General features: G+C 56.7%; 3 protein-coding genes across 3 annotated transcripts; 2 read left to right on the top strand and 1 right to left on the bottom strand.

Annotated features, from left to right (window-relative positions):
* Positions 1 to 4: 4 nt before the first annotated feature.
* PV07_00941 (uncharacterized protein) lies at positions 5 to 2009 on the top strand (the record flags this gene model as incomplete). The annotated part of the gene is made up of 3 exons (XM_016387433.1): positions 5 to 78; positions 146 to 934; positions 993 to 2009. The coding sequence occupies 3 exons, from the start codon at positions 5 to 7 to the stop codon at positions 1810 to 1812; spliced, it is 1683 nt and encodes a 560-aa protein (XP_016254361.1). The 3' UTR covers positions 1813 to 2009.
* Positions 2010 to 10186: 8177 nt separating this feature from the next.
* Positions 10187 to 12169, top strand: PV07_00940 (uncharacterized protein; the record flags this gene model as incomplete). The annotated part of the gene is made up of 1 exon (XM_016387432.1): positions 10187 to 12169. The coding sequence occupies one exon, from the start codon at positions 10187 to 10189 to the stop codon at positions 11993 to 11995; it is 1809 nt and encodes a 602-aa protein (XP_016254360.1). The 3' UTR covers positions 11996 to 12169.
* PV07_00939 (uncharacterized protein) lies at positions 12063 to 12980 on the bottom strand (the record flags this gene model as incomplete). The annotated part of the gene is made up of 1 exon (XM_016387431.1): positions 12063 to 12980. The coding sequence occupies one exon, from the start codon at positions 12978 to 12980 to the stop codon at positions 12063 to 12065; it is 918 nt and encodes a 305-aa protein (XP_016254359.1).
* Positions 12981 to 15609: the final 2629 nt, after the last annotated feature.

Raw genomic sequence — 15609 nt, 5'->3', positions numbered from 1 at the left:
CATTATGGCCTCACCTCAGGAGTTTGCCGGCATTGGCACTGGACCACAGAAGAAATCCAGTGCTGCGACAGAAAAGCGGTAAGCCACTGGACGTTGTCGTTCCATTGATTCCTGCTCGTAATGCTTACCGCCCTATCCGTGGCAGAAAGCTCCGCAATCGACTTTCCCAGCAAGCATTTCGCGCCCGGCAGAATCTGGAGATCAACGAGCTCAAGCAGCGGCTGGCTCTCTTCTCCGGTTCAGAGAGCGACCGCAACAGCAGACTAGTGGAGGAAAATCGAAGACTAAGACAGCTACTATGGCAGTCCGAGAAGAAGCTTCGAAGTCTTCAAGCCACCCTCAAGGGCATCATTGATACCATGGTGGAGAGCAGGGAGAACAACTTTGTAAGTCCTGGAGTTGGTCCTCAAGCACATCGCGTTTCTGGCCCAGCCCGTGCCATTCCGGGCCTTCTTTCTGATCCTAACAAAATTCTTACGAAGGACACACACACCAGCGGACTCGACGACGATGACGAAGGGGTGGATTCGTGGACAACCGAACTGAACATGCCTTCTGTCCACGCCGACATCGAACCACTGTCAGCGCCTCTCGACACCATATCAAACCCAATTGCACGCCCTGCTTCGGGCTCTGTGGCTTCTTCATCCAGCGAAATGTCTACCACAGAAATGTATGCGGCAGAGCCTCAAGCGGTGATTTCGTCCAACGACGAGTCCTTGGGAGAGGACGTCGACTGGGATGTCGGTCAGGGAACCTTAGCATTATCGACGACACCGTCGATACGGCACAATCCTCCAACCTCGGTTACATTCCCTATCTATCGCAACCTGCAGGTGATGGCGCGTTCCAACTACTCGGAACATATTCATGCGTATGAGATGTGCGCCGTGACTGGCTACTTGGGCCACAGACGCAACCCTGATATAAGCAGGTACGTCCCCTATCTTTTTCACCACGCTTTTGATCAACCTGCTAAAGGAGTGCCTCAGTCTCAACCGAATGGTGTCAAGCCTCGTGTCCGCCTTCATCAAGATCGCCTGGGGCGGCATGGAGTCCTGGATCCAATGGACCAACGGCAAGGAGACGCTCGCCAAACTCGCGGCGTGGCGCATATCGCCGGGCCCTGAAACATTCGCGGCCATCCCGCCCTCGATGCAGCCGACCCCGCTGCAGACGGCGGTGCCTCATCCGCCCGTCATCGACTGGTGTGTCTTCTCCTTTCTGAGGGACAAGCTGATCCAGTATCATTGCTCGGACCCGGCCCTGGACGAGATCTGCGGCGACATCGGCCTCGCGTACGTCGTGCAGGCGGACCTGTCCGAGTTCGTGCTCGGCGCGGAGCCCCTGGTGGTCTACTTCAACATCCACGACATCATCTCCGGCATGGAGACGAACCCGACGTGGCTGAGCGACAACACCGCCGCCTCCGCCGCCTCCACTAGCACCGCCCTCATCGGCCCCAAGCTCGAAGTCAAGCTGCCCGCCCCGGACCTCTACACCCTGCTGCACACCAGGGAGTACGCGCATGAGATGTACCGCCGCCTCAAGATCGGCCGGGGCGTCGAAGAGTACCTGCTCGACCCCAGCCTGTTCGTCAAGTACCCGCACCTCTACGAGCCGAGTCTCAAGATCGCCCAGGGCGTGCCGCTGCGGTCACGCAACAATGTCTATTGGCCTGCCCCGCGGCCCCTGGACGACGTCGCGATGAGCTGGTACCGCAGATGTGCGTCTTATCAGGATGGTCAGGCGGCGGCGGCGGCAGCAGCAGCAGCAGCAGCAGCAGCTTCTTATCGACAGGTTCTGGAGTAGGCTGAAAGGACATCTGGTTCTTTGCTCTGATAAACAACATTTTCTGTCTCTCTCTGGCAAAACGATGCAAAACGATGGGGGATCATCCAGGGGTGAAACGACAAAATCTGCACGAGCGTGTCTATCGCCAATCTCTCCTCATCGCCCGCACAAAATCTCTCACATTCGGAACAAGGGCATCTAAAAGTGAACAAGAAGCGTCACCACGAACGTTTCAGAATCATCTTCATCTCATTTGCATTACGCCTATTGCGGCGGCTCCGCGCCTTTCACGGGCACGGGCAGGTCCAAGCTCCATGGCACATCGTCGTTGCGGATATACGGCGCCAGATCGACCGGGCGGCCGTTGTCGTGCTCCCACTCCAGGTCCGTCCGGCCATTACCCAGGAACGCCCAGACGTTGTCGCCGTCGTAGCGCAGGTCATAGTGCTCGTAGCGCGGGGTGCGCAGCGTCTTCAGGTGGTGCAGCAGGCTGCCGGGCCAGATGTAGACGCGGCCGTCGGGCTTGTTGTCCTTGTACCACGACCGGCACTCCTCGGCCCACACGCTGTACTTCTTGTGCCACGCGTCCAGGTGCTGGTTGATCTGCGTCGTCGGGCCCTGGCGCGGCTCCATCGCCCGGATGCCCTCCTCCTGCATCTTGCGGCAGCATTGCAGGGCGTATTCGAGTTGGACCTCGTGCTGTGCAGGACACGTGAGACGTTAACAACATATAACCCCATGCCGGGTTTCTCTCTTTCCGCGGAAAAGTGGGCTGGCTGGTGGGATTCTCGAGAGACGAGGGAGGGAGGGAAATCAAAATGGCTTGCTTACCGAAGGCAGCGCACACCCCTGGCCCCAGTTCCCCGTTGGGCCGTTGACGACAAAGTAATTGGGGAACTTGGGCGCCGTGATGCTGAGGTAGATGTTGGGCGTCTCCTTCCACTCCTCCTGCATCACGGCGCCGTCCACGCCCGTGATCTTGAAGTGCGGCGTGTACGCGATGTCGAACCCGGTCGCGCACGCGATGATGTCAAAGTCCAACTGCTCGCCGGCCGCCGTCACGAGCCCGGTCTCGGTGAACCGCACGATCTCGTCGTGGATCACTTTGACGTGGTCCAGGATGAGGGTCTCCAGGTACCCTTCGCCGGGGGTCAGCCTCCGACACCCGGGAGACCACTGCGGGATGAACCTCTGCTTCAGCTCTTCGTGGCCCGGCCCGATCTTGGCCAGCATGCTCGCTCGCATCGCCTCTCGGGCCTGGAGGTTCAGCTTCGTCCCGCGCAGGAACATGGGGAACATCTCGGTCAGGGCCGACTCCAACCTCTTGCGGTACTGCAGGTGGAACTCCGGGTCCGTGCGGAACTTCTGCTTCTCGGCTTCGATGTAGTAGTGCTTCCCGACCGCGGCTGCCGGCTGGCTGTTCTCGTCTATCTTTTGGTCGTCGGCGGCGACCTGGGGGGCGATGTAGGTCATGTTTCGAGCAAAGATGGTCAAGCTCTCAGATCCTGCCACACCGACGGTTCAGTGGAGATGTCCCCCGGCGTCGAGAACGTACCGAAATTTGTTACCTCTAGCCAGATGGGGCACCATTTGAATGGAGCTGGATCCTGTTCCCAGCACGGCCACCTTCTTGCCTTGCCAGTCAATCGACGTGTCCCAGTTGGCACTGTGGGCGAGGATGCCCTTGTACGAAGAAATGCCCTCGATAGCAGGCCCTGTGGGAGGTCAGCCGTTCTGATCCTCCACAAACCGCGCGTCTTTCACTTCGGTCGAGCGACTTCCGCACTCACATTTCCACTTGTTGACGACCCCGGAGCCGTTGATCAGGACGTTGCAGCGATCCGTAAACGTCCTCTCTCCACTTCGGAGCTCGACTTCCCCTGCATTACGCTTCTGTGTTAGAATTTCTGTTTTCCAACAAAGGGGCCAAAGTTCCATTCCGTCGAAAACGTTGCAGAAACACGGCACGGCAGACTCACATTCGCCGCTGTCCTCGACCCATGTGGCGCTCACGACCTCGGTGTTCAACCGCACATAGCGCTCCAGCTTGTACTCGTCATAGAACTTCTCAAAGTACGTCTGGATCTCGTCCGAGCGCGAGTAGAAGCCCGACCACTCCGGGTTGGGACGGAAGGTGTACGTGTAGGTGTGGGCGGGAATGTCACACGCGCATCCGGGGTATCTGTTCTCCCACCACGTTCCGCCGATGCTTGGATTTCTATTTGCAACGAACCCAAAAGGCGTCAGTCAGTCCCTCCCACATGTACGGCAACGGTGATGTCTAAGGGGTTGTCGGAGGTTGTGGAGTTGTTGCTGTCTCGACATACTTTTCATAACATATCAGCTCGTAGTTGCGGAGCTGCCTCTCAGCCTTGTACGCCAGCAGGAGCCCCGACGCACCGGCCCCGACGTGGATGATCTTGAGCTTCCGGGGCTGCGAGTGGTATTGATCGAGGACCTCGTACTCGTCGAGTAGGTTCGCAATCATCTTGGGAAGGCAGGAGTGGCGTCGCGGTCACACACTTTTGGCTGTACCAGGCGGAGAAAGAATAAGACAAAGCACGAAATAATTTCAAATCATTTGAAGAGGGTTGTTCAGATTTCACAGCCCGCCTAACGTGGAAATCCCGAGACTTGTATGTACTTCAGACCCTCCTTCCCTCGGGACGATATGGCATTGCTCCATGCGGGCTACGTTGCCTCGGTCTTGTACCAGCTTGGTATGCACTCGGAAGTGTCCTGACGGTGCGAAGCTGCCTTGCCATTGGACACCAGAGGTTCGAAGTGAAACAGGTGCTTAGACACTCATCCCAGACGTCTTCTGTGGGCAGTCATAGGCCAGGCTTGACGTTCTCCAAGATTCGTTCTAAGCCGTGCCAGTGATACGATAGTGGCCGCGGCAGGATGTCAGGACTTGCTGACTCGCAGGGTATGGTCAGAGATGAATTACTATCCCTGCTCAAGATCTGTCTATGACTAGTGGGAGCCGGGGAACCCAAGGCTAGGACCACTCACTGTCCGTCAGTAAGCTGGGGTCTACGCACCCGCCGGCTTGCAAGGATTGAGTCAGATGTTGGTATACATCGAGACCTTGACGGACAAGTTCGGGTTTGTATGATACGCACATTATGCATTTTAGCGCTTAACCGCATTTGCTCCTATTGTTTATCACTACACGCAACTGAAATGCAAGGGAATCATCGTGGAATTGGAGACTGTAGGGGTTTTATGAGCTTTTAGAAGCAGGCTCCTAGGCCTGGTTATTGAAGAAGAGGTCCCTGTCCCCTCCCGCCTCGACGCCTTCCTTCATGCATGACCTCCAGTCACCGAGAGCACTTCCCCCGCGACATAGCTGGCTTCATCTGAGAGTAGGAAGGCCACTGACGAAGCTATCTCGGATGGTTTGGCGACTCTCCCCAGTGGATTACTAGGCAACGTGTCGAGGAAACCTTTCTCCTCCTCAGCCCGCTTCACAAAGGCAGCAGTCGCCGTAGCACCTGGACGGATCTTCATCAGACAATTCCCAAGGCTTCCGGGATCAACGGGGTGTCAACCTACCTGGTGCGACAGAGTTCGTCCGGATGCCGTACTTTCCAAAGTCTTCCTGCCACGCCCGCGACAATCCGATCACCGCGTGTTTCGTGGCACAGTAGACAGCCAGCCCGCTCACACCTCTCAGCCCAGCGCCACTGGCAATGTTGACGATGCTGCCTCGCGAGCCCCATTCGCCCTGCGGCTCTTGCTCTTGCATCGCCCGGAGCGCGGCGGTGCCGTAATTCCAGACGCCTCCGATATTGACGTAGATCATTCGGTCGTAAGCCTCGTCGGACGCGATGGGGCCTTCAGCCAGGCCGATGCCAGCATTGTTCACCAGGCCGTCCAACCTGCCAGCCGCGGAGACGACCTTGGCCATGTATGCTCGGCATCTGGCCCGGTCACCAACGTCGACGCCGCCCTCGAAGTGCACCTTGCCTTTCTCAATCCACGGTTTCAGCTCGTCCGGGGGAGTCGGGGACAGGTCTACCGCCCAGACTGTCGCGCCTCGCTCTGCCAGAGTCAGCGTAATGGCAAGACCAATGCCCGAAGCGGACCCGGTCACAACGATGTTTTTGCCTGTGAAGGACGCCATTTTCCGAGCGATTTCGCGTATCAGGATCTTTTAGTACACCTGTTCCGCACTAACTGCATCTACTCCCCCCCAGATTTGGGGAAGACGAGCGACACGGCCACTCGATGATATATTTGCAACCCATGCTGAGCGCGTGAGTTGGGCCGGAGGGACAATGACTCGAGTAACATCCGAATTGGGAGCAGGCTTCGTGCCTCGGGCATATCGGATCTGGGGCGCGTTCGAAGCCACATGGTTTGTGGGGAAGGGACAGTGAGCCTTTTCACCGTCAGCGGTGGAGAAGGGGGCCGGGGGTCTAGTCAGCCTTTTCACTGTTGTTACCACGCCTCACCTCTGAAGCTGGATAGGGTCCCCAGTGTCAGCCAGATCTGACTCGATGCCTCTCCTGAACTGTCGTTGGCCAGATTGATCTCGGAACGGAACAACGAAGTTGCTTCTCGCGCCTAATTCGTCGCGGGGGACTTCGAAGAGATTTCGCCGACGAGACATCCAACAATCTGCATATTCCACCCAGAGATTCAAGCCCTTGCATGCGTTGGGGATCCACGTCTATCCGATGTTGGCTCATGTAAAAGCCATGCGCCCTAGGATGGGACCCGGCGACTGTCTCCATTACGTTCCAGCCTCGTGGTCTAAAGCTAAGGCCTCCCGACACTATCAAGCGGGCTTGACCCCATGGGGAAACGCAAGGGCATTACGCGTGGAGGGCTTGAGGGCGTGCACTGGATAGTACATATACAAGCGGAATGTCCCTGGGATATGGGGAGGATGCCCCCCTCCGAGCACTCCCACAAGTCTTCCTCAGCCACGCCAATACCACTACCACGAGATTGCTAAGCCGTGAGCACTTCGTCCGACACGATGAGCAGCACTCAAGACCTAGACCAGGACGTCGAGTCCAGACTCGAAGAGAAAGAGAGCCCAACAGTGACACGACACGAAGTCGTCGATCCCGACGATGAAAAGACCCGTGTCGCCAAAGGTGACGACTCCGACGGACGCGTCAACTGGACATGGAAACAGGTCGTTGCCACTGTGTCGCTGTGTGGTGTATACGTGGGTGAGTTACCACCTACGCCGACCATGGACTTGGACCTTCAGATCAGCTTGCTGACCAAGTTATCTTCACTAGGATCACAAATCCCGCTCTATTTCGTCGGAGGTAAACCCACGGCCGACTCCTTGCAGCTTCGATCAGAGGCACTAACACGCAAAAGGGTCGCTCAGCTACATCGCAGCCGACTTGGGGTCAGCCTCGACTGGCTGGCTCCCAGTCTCCAACTCCCTGGCTCTTGCCGCCGTCTGTCCGTTCTGTGGCTATCTTCAAGATATGTTCGGCAAACGAAACATTTCCATCCTGGGATCCGTCATGATCTTGGTTGGCGTCTTGATCACCGCAACCGCAAAGACCTTTGCTCAGGGAGTGGTCGGTATGACCATTGCGGGCGGTGGCGCTGCTATTGGAGAACTGACAGCGCTGGCTGGGTGAGTGTGGCCCCTACAACCAAGTCCTGAACCTGGACACTCGCTGACCTTGATTCTTTAGAACGGCGGAGCTGGTCCCTGTGAAGAAACGTGGCATCTACCTTGCATGCGTCACCTTTTTCATCTGTGGGTGGATTTCCTCTACATCTAACAGCTCTCCCGCACACATGCTGACCCTACGTCAAGGCCCGTTCTTTCCGTACGTTTTGTACTCTCAGTTACTCTCTGCCCATGCGACGTGGCGATGGGGTCTGTGGATCACTTTGTAAGAACACATGAAAGCCTTTACCGACCCCCCTTGCGCTTACAAGACCAAGCATCTATAACGCAATCTTCTTCGTTGGGGTGCTCCTTTTCTACTTCCCAGACTCCCACCTTCTGCGCAAGGGCGACCTGAGCCGGGCAGAAATCGCGAAGAGAATCGACTATGTGGGCGCTTTTTTCTCCATCACCGGAGTCATCCTATTGTAAGCACGTTCAGAAGTGATCGAAGTTCCCAGCTGATTGTGCGCAGCCTCGTTGCTCTGCAGTCAGGGGGCTCATCTCACCCCTGGACGAGTGCGTACGTCCTTTGCATGCTGTTCATTGGTGCAGCCCTCATAATCGCCTTCGTCATGTGGGAATGGAAAGGCGCCAAATATCCCATGGTACCGAGGGACCTCTTTGTTGGCCAGCGAGTCGTGGCCATCGCGCTTGCGGTTGCCTTTGTGTCGGGAATGAACTTCTACTCCATGATCAACTTTGCACCATTGACATACAGCACTGTCTATAACCCTGAGTATGCGCTCTTGCACCGCCTTCCTCTTGGTATCTTGCTGACATCTCTTAGCCCTATTCAAGTTGGCGTGAAAGGCCTTGGTTATTCGATTGCCATTACGGTCGGCGCTACAGTGATGAATGCACTGCTCACGATCCTCAAAGGGAACAACCGTGAGCTCCTTCTGATCTCCTGCGTCTTAATGAGTAAGTGGATGGTGTGGCCTGGATGTTGCACCCTGCTGACATACGATCTCAAAGCTGCTTTCACTGGCAGTATGGCTGCAGTGACCCCGAACAATCCCGGACTTGCTGTGGGCCTGGCTACGGTTGCTGGGTTTGGGATTGGTGGAGTCATCGTCCCATCGGCCACGATTGCCATGACCGCCTGCCCCGATTCCCTGATCGCCACAGCTACGGCATTGACACTCACCATCCGCTTCGTTGGAGGCTCAATCGGCTACTCCATCTACTACAATGTCTTCAGCGAGAAGCTCACCAACAAGCTTCCAGAGAGGGTGCTGGCTTTTGCCCTCGACGCCGGTCTTCCCAAGTCCTCGGCGGCCGCATTCGTCCAGACGTTTCTTACCGCTCCTGCCAACGCCACCGATGTCTCCGGGGTCACGCCGGCCATTATCGAGGCGGCGACCATCGGCACTCGCTGGGCCTATTCGGATGCCTTGGCTTACGTCTGGTATGTCAGCATTCCGTTCGGGGCTCTGTCCATCGTCGGGTGTCTCCTGATTGGAGATATCTCCAAGTACATGACGAACAGAATCGCCGTCCAGATCAGGCACTAGAGCGAGCGCCCTTTGAAGCAGCTACGGACCCGATTGCTGTGGCCGCTGTCCCAAGTTGCTGTCAAATCTTGGGTTGGGGTATCCTGCCAGGCTCCTCAACCTTTGACGGAAGATCGCTCTCTATCGTTCCACACAATTGCGGTACTTGGGTCCTCCTCCTGGGAGAGGTTTAGGTGCAGTTCTATCTGTGCAAGAAGGCAGGTTTCGGTTTCTCTCAGATCGCGGTCTCATCGCTTCTAGCGGCTGAGCTTTGATGCCCTTCTGGCGCGGATACGACTTCGAGCTGGATCAAACTTTGTTCCTTTACCATACACAGTACGGCTGAAGCCGGAGACGAGCAACATAATAGTGATTATCATTTATGTTGGGTATCCATGACTCGGACGTAATTAGTAGTAGCCTCGCATATGTATTGGCATCTAATGGTGTGTGACTTGAGTGCGAATCGCTCTCATAATCCATACTCGACTATAATGTTTCACAAGCCCAGCACCACTGCGGACACAGCTCTCATTCCATCCAGCCCTTCGGTGTCTTGAGAATCAGCGTCAAAGCAACTTCTCCGTTCCCGCAGTGCTCGGTGATATTGTAGGGATTCCGCATTGATGCAGTGGCATGAATATCAGATCCATCTACCCTCTTCTACGGGCGAGGGAGGATTGTGACGGGAAAGGAGAGGCCTCTAGAGCAGTAAACCCAAGCGAGACAGAGAGAGCCCCTATTGGCACTCAGCCTTACCCCGGAAGCTTCCCCGGCCAGTGCCTATTTGCCCGAATGTGAACGTGATGAATGCAGCCCCGAAACGAGAGAGGCCGAAAGTATATAATAATTCCACAGCAGCGCTCTCTGCGACCTTTATCCCGGTTCGCACGCTGCAGGCATTGGCAATCTTCATCGGCCGGACTTAGCTCGGGGCTGTCGCCGAGGTCGAGGTCGTGACGAGTAATCAAGAGATGATCGTTGAAAGCAATACTCCGCAGCAGTCATCAGGCCTCGTTGCTGTGGGATTCTTCCGATTCGCTGCTCGTTGGGTTGCTTGGACAGGATATTAGGGCGAGGTTACTAAACAAGGCGGGCTAGGACGCCTCTTTTCTCATCACACAGTTCCTTTGAGGCCCTGCGATCGACTACAAACAGGACCGTAGTCCCTCCTTTCCTTCACCGTGTGCCGCCTGCTCTTCCCACTCGACGAAGCATTGCCAGCAGCTACCGCACACACAGGATGGAGAAACTCCCAGATTCAGGCATCTTGGTGGAGGCCGAGGAATTCGACGACTACGGGGGCTGGGTCCTGGATTCCCAGTTCGATCTCGAGATGGGCTCGCCCTACCTGCTGGCCCATGGGATCGGGCGCCCCGTCGCAGACGCCACGACCACCATCTCGATCCCGGAAGCCCACACATACAACGTCTGGGTCCGTGCCAAGGACTGGGTTCCGGGTCACCATCCGGGCAGGTTCACGCTCGCGGTCAACGGCAGCGCGTTGGAGACGGTCTTTGGAGCGAACGACCTCGACTGGTCCTGGGAGTTTGGAGGCCAGGTGGCGCTTCCGGCCGGTGAGACACGGCTGGCGCTCCACGACCTGACCGGATTCTGCGGACGCTGCGATGCGGTTTTCTTCAGCCGCGACGGCATCGCGCCTCCTCGGGCTGTCAACGCCGAAGCTCGCGCGTGGCGGCGGAGGTTCCGCGGACTGCCACAGGACCCTGTCGACGCGGGGACGTTTGATGTCGTGGTCATCGGGGGCGGGGTGCCTGGCGTGGCCGCAGCTCTCACCGCTGCTCGACTCGGAGAGCGCGTCGCGCTGGTTCACGATCGGCCGTACCTTGGGGGCAACGCCAGTGTGGAAATCGGGCTTCGCCCGCGCGGAGTGACGGGGCCGCTGATCGACGAGATCTCGGAGCGCAAGCCCAACGGCGACATCTGCGCGAGAGAGCTCCTCGAAGCAGAAGCGAACGCCACAGTCTTCCTGGAGCACGCCGTCTACAACGTGGTGAAGCGGGATTCGACCATCGTCGCCGTCGATGCCCGCCATGCCCGCAGTGGACGAGAGGTCCGGTTGACGGCGCCGGTGTTCATCGACTGCTCGGGGAAGGCCATCGCAGGGCTGCTCGCAGGCGCCGAGACGCTCTTCGGGCAGGAGTCGCAGGCAGAGTACGGGGAGAAGCTCGCCCCGGCAGAGGGCAACGCCATGCACCACGGCAACACCGTGTTCTTCCGCACACGCATGGCCGACTCGCCCGTTGGATTCCCGCCCGTCCCCTGGGCGACGGAGGTGGCCAAGGACTTTTCCGACCTCGGTGGCCAGCTGACCAGACCTGGGATCGAAAACGGTCCTGGACCGGCGGTCACGACTCCGAGCAGCTCTGTATCTCAGGCGAAAGTCCCCCGGCGGATGACGCGACCTCTCACGCACTTCTGGGAGTACGGCCAGTGGCTCGACCCCTATACCCACGGCGAGCACATCCGCGACTTCCTGCTCCGCGCAATCTACGGCACATTCTCCAACGTCAAGACGAGGGATCCCCAGACCTACGCCAACCTCGAGTTCGACTGGGTCGCCTACGTCCCCGCGCAAGGGGAATTTCGGAGATACAAGGGAGACTACGTCCTGACCGAGAACGACATCCGGAGCCATAAGCCGTTCCGCGACGCGGTGGTGCAGAACGAGGGCGCGTTCTGTCTGCACTATCCCGGCAACGAGAGGTACGACTTCCGCCTCCGGTGGTGGGAATGGGACGAGCGGGACGGCAAGCCTTACGACATCCCCTTCCGCTGCCTGTACTCCGTCAACGTCGCGAACTTGATGATGGCGGGCAAACACATGAGCGCGACCCACGTGGCCTCGTCCAACACGAAATTCATGGGCAACGGCGGGCAGCATGCCATCGCCACGGCGGCGGCGGCTCACCTGTGCCACAAACACCGCACGACCCCGCGGGGCGTCTACGAAAACCACCTTCCCGAGCTGCAGAAAATCGCCGGGACCATCACTGGGACTGACTGTTCTCGGCCCCGGAGCCATCTGTGATGGATATCGGGGCGTCATACCGGATTCCGCACCAAACTTGTCTTGCTCTCGCTGTGATTCGCACAATTCAATCGCACAGTCCGTACAGGTCACAGTAACAGATATCCTCCGACGGACACAAAACACCATTCGCCGCGCCGAGGAAGATAACGTGCCACAGGTTCTCCAGCACCTGGCCCACGAAATGGCCGTCGAGGTGCCCGGCAGAATCGATCACCCACTGCCTCAGCCAGTGCAGCGTTTCCAACGGCACACGCCGCGCTGCTTCCCGCGCCAATGCAAATTGTGCCCCTCGCGGAGCGCCAATGACGGCCGGAAGCTTCTGGTCCGGAAGCACGTTGTTCAGGATGTAGTTCATTTGTGCAATGAATGATCTCTTGACCCGAGAGGGCACCAGCCGCCTGAAATCCGCTTCGGACTCGCGGAATCTGGAGAGAGGGAAGCTCGCTCCGTGGGCGACGTCGCAGCTGGAGCTGGGCCAGCCGTTTTCGTCGCAGAGAAGATTGACGTAGCCGTGCTTGTGGACGTGTGAGTAGTTCATGCGTTGCACTTGCGGTGCCGTCTGGTTGTCGAAGCGGACGTTGTTGTGATAAGTCGTGCGGTGGCAGTGAAGGAAGACGGCGACGGGGGGAAGAGCTTCGTAGTGGTCGATCAGGAACGTGAGGTAGGACATGGCCTCGTTTCCGTGGTTGAGAGGCGGGTGGAATGGCGCGGACGTGTCGTCGGCGACATAGACGATCCGTCGAGATCGAGGGAGGAAGAAGGAGAAATCCCTTTCGATCCAGGACGTGTCGTCGCGGCTTGTACACACGAAGACGACGGTGGGCGCAGTGTCCGCGTCGGGAGCTGAAACTGGTTCTTCCCCCACGTATTGGGCTTTCGCTTGAGCTGAATGTTCGGTCACCAAGTAGCAAACCCCCAGGGAGAGCAGGATGGCGCCAATGATGGTCTGAAGAATGCGTGCATGGCGTCTATTCATGGACATGACGGCGAATATTCTTTGTATTTGTCGGTCAAAAGGGAAAACAAAACGGGGATAGGAGGGAGACTGAGCTGGCTGTGTGTGTGCACTCGAAGAAACACCTCCAAAGATGGCCAAAGCGGTCATGGAAGGGAGACTCTGAGAAACTTGTCATGGATCATATTGATAGGTCGTCGTGTCGTTGGCCCAAGTGGAAGTGATACTCGTATTCCTTCGAGTAGTAATATGACTATGTCGCCAAGGGTTTGGGATATGCATGCATTGTTCGACCCCACAAGTCGGGGGTGTTGATGAGATGACCACCTGGTCTTCGCAATCCATGCCGGTTCGCTGACGTGAGGCTAGGGCTGTCGTAACACCGCTGTGAGGTTTTGCATGGAACGGCGAGGCAAGCCCGTCACCGTCTTCCTAGATAGATAGAGAGAAGGAAGGGGCTGGAATCCTTGGGCTCCAACGGGTCCTGTTTCACTCAAGAGATCAATCCGTCACCTCAATGTGCACAATGTGTCGTTCGAGCTCAGCTTATCGGGATTTGTCATATCGTCATACCATCTCCGCAGTCCCCGTGCGATAGGTCCGAAGCCAGTCCAGGCCAGAAATTTGATTACCAAAAATGGCCCTGTAGCAAAACGTCAGTCGGGAGGGATATCTATTCAGAGCGGACCCAATCCACCTACCTATTCATAAGCGTGGTGCCGCACAGGAAATAAATGCCTTTAGCGTCAGTCACGACCGCCATTTGATCGTACAACCGTTGCCTGCAGTCTTCGCTCCAGAAAAAATCCGCGCAAAAGGGTCTCGGAATCTTCGAACCTAAGCCATATCAAAATGCACGTCCCAACCGCCTTGTGCCTTGTGGTCCTTCTCCTTGGCCCAGCAGCAGCCTCCGCCTCCCCAGCGGCACGCCGTCAAGCCCTCGCCGCCCGCCAGGGGGAGACGTTTGTCGGCACCTGCGTCGGCCCGTCCGTGAGCGACGGCGAATTCGCCTGCGAGGTCGACCTCCCCTTCCAGAACCCAGTGACCGGCGGGGCCGGCTTCACCGACACTGTGGACTGCATCATCGGGCAGACCTGTGACCTGAACGAGCCGGATCAGTGCTTCGTGACGGGCTGTACATCCCAGGGCTGCGACTTTGGAGCCGTAAGTCGACGAACATTCTCGTTTCCCGGATCCTTATCCTCGAAGAGTAGCGACTCACTGACGTGATGGACAGATTTGCGGCCAAGGGTGAAAGCTATGCAATGGAAAAAAAAAGACGTGAAGCTTGATGGAAGTATTCGGTGCGAGTGGCGACGTACATTCGTCTCTTCTTTGAACGCCGTCTCCCGAGCCTGAATTCCTCGACCTGGTCACGAGAAGCATTCTTTAGTCTAATTGCATATATTGAATACCCACAAAGGCAGGACTGGTCGAGACAAGAGTCTTTTTGCGAGCATTCACCTCACCAAGAGAACATATTCTCCCGTTTTGATGGATATAATCAACGCACAATCATGCGAGAGCCGCTGAGTGGTTTGCACGGCAATCATCCCTAGTTGTGATACAGGCATGTAGGCGTAGAAGCACTTCTATGTTCCACTGCCGTTCGAACAGTATGGAGCACTACTAGATACCTCAGCCCTTCGATGTACCATCGCGCTCGGACTACTTTATGGTGGGTATATGCTACCCCGGTGTCTGATGGAATACTTCAAATTCGAAGGTAACAGGGAGTTCTGGTGTAAACTAATCTCTCATTCGAGAGCGAAAGAGAACTAGGCTAGAAATAACTTCGTACAAGACTAAACTTCGGAACATCTACAGGGAGACAAAATGCTGGCGAAAGGAGGCACTTGCTGCTACAGACAGGGTTCCAGACTTCCTTCGAGTTGGTTTTAGACAGTCAAGCACCACTTCCTGTGAGGACCGAACAGTACATACAAATGGGAAGCACTCTCTGAACCGGGGGGGAAACAAGCAGATAGAACAATAAATACACTCATACATCCACAACCGTGCTCAGTTCAACACAAAAGATCATTTCTAGCAAAACGGATAACGTTGTTGCAGAAGAATGGCTCAGCAAGTGTTCAGCACAATATCACAAGTACCAGCAGCGGTAGGACTGACAGTTTCCCCACATTCGATAGTAGCCACAGTCACAGTTATGAACTCCTGACCGTTGACCGCGCTGCCGATGGATATCTTGATGGCACTGAGCTCTTGGGCAATCGAATCCAAAGCCGAGTTCATCTGCCCGAATTGAGTGGCCTGTTGTTGTAGCAGCGAAATCACGGCATCTAACGCGTCTTTCTCTGTAGAGCAGACGGAAGTTTCGCTTACTCCCGCCGTCAGCGTGGGTGGGCCGTTAGGGGCCGCGGCTTGTTGAACGAATCCCCCGACTAGGCCGGAAATGGCACCGTTAAGAACGCCCTCTGTAATACCAATATCAGCACATACTAAAAGAAGAGACTTTTGGATTGGGATTGGGTTGTCGGAGGGGGAGACAAACCGATGGTGACCTTTTGGATAACTGGTTTCGACAAGAAATTCAGGACCGCTTGTGCTTGCTGCGTTTGGGCAAGATTTGTAAAGAATTGTGTCGCAGCTGTTCTGATGTTAAAAGCCGCATTCTGAGTGGCGGTTAAACAAG

The sequence above is a fragment of the Cladophialophora immunda genome (genome assembly GCF_000835495.1).
Source record: "Cladophialophora immunda strain CBS 83496 unplaced genomic scaffold supercont1.1, whole genome shotgun sequence".
NCBI lineage: Eukaryota > Fungi > Ascomycota > Eurotiomycetes > Chaetothyriales > Herpotrichiellaceae > Cladophialophora > Cladophialophora immunda.
The sequence above is the reverse complement of the archived record's forward strand: the minus strand, read 5'-3'. Positions and strand labels throughout refer to the sequence as shown.